A 4,835-nucleotide genomic window follows, 5' to 3' on the forward strand; every position below is an offset into this window, starting at 1 on the left:
GTGAAATGAAACTAACATTGAGTATGGATCGTGTACCAAGCCCTTTCTAAGTGCTTTACCTTCATCACCTCGTTTAATCCTCCCAACAACTCTACAAGATCGGTGCTATTCGTTTAATCCTCCCAACAACTCTACAAGGTCGGTGGTATTATCACTCTCATTTTACAGACGAGGAAGCTGAGGCTCAGAGAGGCGCTGCCACTGGGATGTGGACTCCAGGAAGCCTGACCCTATCTTGCCTTTTAATCATGGCGTCATACTGCTCTTGTGGTTTGGGATGATTAGAACCTGAGAGAGTTGGAGAGGGGAAGGAGAGGGTTGAGTCTGAGGCTAAGAGATGGACTGGGACCAAATCCCGGGGGGCTGCTGGTGTTAGATTTGGGGGTGTTGACATCATTGCAGATGAGTGGGTAGCACATTCTTAGGGAGAAGGTGGTGGGATCACGTGTGCTTTTCTGAGAAGTCACTCTGAGATGGGGCAGAGAGGAAGTAAAAAACAACAGAGGAGAGACAGTGAGGCAGGGCGTGGATATGAGGCCGGGGCAGCGGGGCTCTGGGAAGGGTGAACACTGAGCAGACAGTTCCAAGGTAGATCTAACAGGTGACCGGGTGGTGGGAGGTGAGGGGTGAACAATCAAACGTGGGTAAAGAGTCACATTGGTTTTATTCATTCACTCAGCAAACTTTTTTTTTTTTTTTTTTTTTTTTTTTTTTTTTTTTTTTGAGACGGAGTCTTGCTCTGTCACCCAGGCTGGAGAGCAGTGGCTCCATCTCGGCTCACTGCAACCTCCACCTCCTGAGTTCAAGCGATTCTCCTGCTTCAGCCTCCCAAGTAGCTGGGATGACAGGCGCGCTCCACCATGCCCAGCTAATTTTGTATTTTTTTTTCTTTGAGATGGAGTTCTCTCTCTGTCGCTAGGCTGGAGTGCAGTGGCGCGACCTCAGCTCACTACAACCTCCACCTCCTGGGTTCAAGCAATTCTCTTGCCTCAGCCTTCCAAGTAGCTGGGACTACAGGTGAGTGCCCACCACGCCCAGCTAATTTTTGTACTTTTAGTAGAGATGGTGTTTCCACCTTTTTGGCCAGAATGGTCTCAATCTCTTGACCTCGTGATCCGCCCGCCTCGGCCTCCCAAAGTGCTGGGATTACAGGCATGAGCCACCACGCGCGGCTTAAGGGTGTAGAATCTGAGATCCATCAGCTCCAGAGTTTGGGATCTTGAGTAACAGTTTGGCCGCGTTTAACAAATGTCCCGGGCCTGGAGCTGAGACACTGGCGCTTCTATGGCGCCATCTGCTGGCCAAAATGTAGAGCTCAACCGGCGACGGAAAGGCGTTGGTTCCCAGGCTTGACAGGATTCCCTTCCGCCCTCTTCTCAATTCTGTTTCTCCCAACAACCCTGAGTGGGTGGTAGGCAGGAATTGTCCAGCCTTATCTTACCAATGAGGAGGTCAAGGCTTAGAGAGGAGAGACAACTTCTCAAAGATGATCCAGAGGAGTAGAGGAGGCCCCGGGATTCAAACCCCACTCCGTGAGGTGCTCTCCACCTCCCGCTGTCCTCAGTGTGGACTTAGGTCCCAGAGCATCGGCACCCCCTGAGGGGGCGAGGCCAGTCCCCTCCCTGGCTGGCTTGTAGACGGCGACACAGGTTCAGGTAGCGGCCTGACCTACCCAGCTCTGTCTCTGGGATGGGGTTTGACCTGATGCAGGTTTAAGCCTGTATCAGGCTCTGTGGGGAGTTAAGGTAGGGTTTTCAAGGCTGAGCAGAAAGCTTCCACCCCAACCCTCCACTGGGGACTCCAAGCAGGTGATATTTCTGTTTGGGAGCTGGCTGCCCCTTCCCTGTCCCCAGCCCTTCAGGAATTCTGGGTCTCAGGCTCCGGAAGGAGGGAGAGGAGAGAGAGAGGAGGCCCAGGCAGAAGTGCGGGGACAGCAGGCTGAGAGAAGGAGGGGCATGGGGGTGGGGCCAGAGCAAGGCCACAGCGAATGACTGTGACAGCAACTGTGCTAAGCAGAGCTGCCACTGTGAAGGGACAAGCGCTGCAAAGGTGCTTTTTGGGAATTATGAGCCTTAACCCTCTCTGTGGTGCTGAGAGGCGGGGAGGATCATGACCCTCATTGACAGTGGAGGAGCAGTATCTGGGAGCTTGAGTGATGTGCCCAGGGTCACATGGCCAGTGAATATGAAGTCAGAGTCACAACCCAGGGAGTTGTGACTCCCAGAAGGAGGGGACTGATGGGAAGCAGAGCGAAGGAGCAAAGGACTGACTACTTGGGGCGGCCATCAGGCTGGAAGTGGGGAACAAAGGCACCCGGCTGCCGGGCCGTCCCATGGCTGCCATCGTGTGTATGAGTGTGTATGTGTGCCAGGGAGGGAGAGTGTCTGAGAGTCTCAGTTGTCAAATCTTGGTGACACCCTGGTGGCATGGGTTGCCTGACTGTGGCTGAGCAATCTGTGTTGTTGAGGGGCCAGGAAGGCTTCTTCTCTCCCCCAAGAAGTCTGGGTCAACTTTAAGTCATCCTTCCGAGCACATCTTAAAAGTCACCTCTCCTGGGAAGCCCTCCTGGATTGCTAAAATGGGGTCACATTCCCATATTACACACTTGCAATGCTTCTCCTGCCAAGTACTCATCATAAGTGTAAGTGGTTAAATATTTGTATTTACCCGGTAGAAGCCCTGTGTTCTGACCCATTTGGAGCTGGTAGTAGGCACATACCAGGACTTTAGATAAAACCAGATGTGCAGGGGTAGGTTGCAGAGGGAAACCCTGGCTCTGAACATTCGTTGTCTCCTGAGTTCCAGGCTGTGGGTTTTATTGAGAGAACGGAGACTGCTGGTGAATTCCCAAGGGGGTTAATTGGCGTTTTATCAAGCCAGCTTTCGTTGTGTCTGCTTAATATTCATCTCTCCAGGCTTCCCACCAGACTGCAAAAGCTGAGGTGACTGCCTTGACCCTACTGTGTCTCTAGAACTTAAAGCCCTGTGGATGGTTCTGGCACTTAACAAACACATATTAAAGGAAAGAATGAATCAATGAAGCATGGGTTTGGGTGTCGGGCTGGGTAAACCAGGTTTGTGAGTGAGGGGATGAGGGGATGGGACCCAAGCAGGGCTGGCATGGGTGGCAGCAGAGAACCACAAAACCACGAGTGGTCACCTATGTGATGGAACCTCCTGGAGTTGTTCAGAGCAGTGCACAGCCTGTGGTAGGGGGCTGGCTTCTCTTAAATGCTGTTTGGGGAAGAAGAGCCTGACAATAGATTTTCAGGAACTGGGGAGACCAGAAGGTGCCCTGATTCCCTTCCTCCCTGATCTCCCCTGGCACCAGCTCCTTGCTCAGCCTCCTTGCTTCTCCAATGTCTTGCAGCTGCAACATTCTGAACAGCAGTCCAGCTGTGAGGGGAGGTGCCCGTGGCAGGCCTCAGCTGACCCCGGAGAGGCCGTTAATACCTGGCTGTCGCCTCCACAGTTGCTCAGAGGCAGGTGAGTCTGGTTCTCTGACTCTCCCTTCTAGAGGTGGACACTGAAGTCAGGCCCGGGGATGGGAAGGAAAGAGACCAGGGCTGGAGAAGGTAGCCAGCATGTCCCACTTCCTCCCCAACTGCCACTCCAGGTGGTGACACAGGTGACTGGGTCTCTTTGTCCTCCTCCCTCCCAGACACCCCCCTTGCCCTGGGTTCTCAGGAAAGTGGGGAGGCTAAGCAGCTCATTCCAGGCAGTTGCGCAAACCGCCCCACCAGGTGCCTGGCCAGATGCTGCCCCAGACACCTCCCTCCAGGCTGTCATCCTCCACATCACTGGGACCAGTAGTAAGGGAAATAGAAAGCTCCCCAGTGCCCTCCACCTGCAGCCCAGGCCTGATCCTGAGGCATGGCTGGCTCAGAGACAGTGACAGTGGGGTCAGAGGGTATGAGAAAGATTCTCCATCTACCAGAAACAGGCAAGTGAGCCCCAGCCTCCTCGTCTGGAATGAGGGACAACAATGGTACCTATTTCATAGTAAAGTTTCTGGAACATAGGTGTTCAATAAATGACAGATGCTACCATCACTGATTACCAATGTTATAAAACTATAAACAGAGAAGGGTGGCTTTGTAAGAAGAAGAAAAGAGATCACTCTCTTTCCACCATGTGAGGACCCAGCAAGAAGGTGGCTGTCTGCAAGCCCAGGGAGAGAGCCCTCACCAGGAATCTGATGGCACCTTAATCTTGGACTTCCCAGCCTCCACAACTGTAAGAAATAAATGTATGTTGTTTAAGCCACCCAGTTTGTGGTATTTTGTTATAGCAGTCTTAGCTGATTAAAAAATACTGTCTCCTATAACCTATGAGTTTTGTTTCAAAGCACTTAACACAATCTATAATTATACAACTACCTATGCAATTTATCTTTTTAAATTTTATTTTGTTTATTATTTTTGGGAGATGAAGTCTCACTCAGTCACCCAGGCTGGAGTGCAGTGGCATGATCTCGGCTCACTGCAACCTTCACCTCCCAGGTTCAAGCAATTCTCCTGTCTCAGCCTCTGAGTAGCTGGGATTATAGGTGTGCACCACCACGCCTGGCTAATTTTTGTATTTTTAGTAGAGATGGGGTTTCACCATGCTGGCCAGCCTGGTCTCAAACTCCTAACCTCAAGTGATCCACCCGCCTTGGCCTCCCAAAGTGCTAGGACCCGGCCTGTGCAATTTATCTTTTTAAGTTTTTTCTGAATTATAACAAACACAAAAACACACAAATCCTGTGTACAGCTCAATACACCTTCACAAAATGAACCCATCTGCATAACCTGCCCCTAGGTCAAGAAGTGAACATAACCAGCTCCCCAGAA

General features: G+C 51.6%; 1 protein-coding gene across 1 annotated transcript; it reads left to right on the top strand.

Annotated features, from left to right (window-relative positions):
• Nucleotides 1-1,284: 1,284 nt before the first annotated feature.
• On the top strand, nt 1,285-4,247 carry MDS2 (myelodysplastic syndrome 2 translocation associated). The gene is given in 4 exon segments (XM_030941667.1): nt 1,285-1,335; nt 2,806-2,942; nt 3,371-3,486; nt 4,084-4,247. Coding segments are annotated over 4 exon segments (468 nt in total).
• Nucleotides 4,248-4,835: the final 588 nt, after the last annotated feature.

This window comes from Rhinopithecus roxellana, chromosome 12 (assembly GCF_007565055.1).
Source record: "Rhinopithecus roxellana isolate Shanxi Qingling chromosome 12, ASM756505v1, whole genome shotgun sequence".
Classification (NCBI taxonomy): Eukaryota; Metazoa; Chordata; class Mammalia; order Primates; family Cercopithecidae; genus Rhinopithecus; species Rhinopithecus roxellana.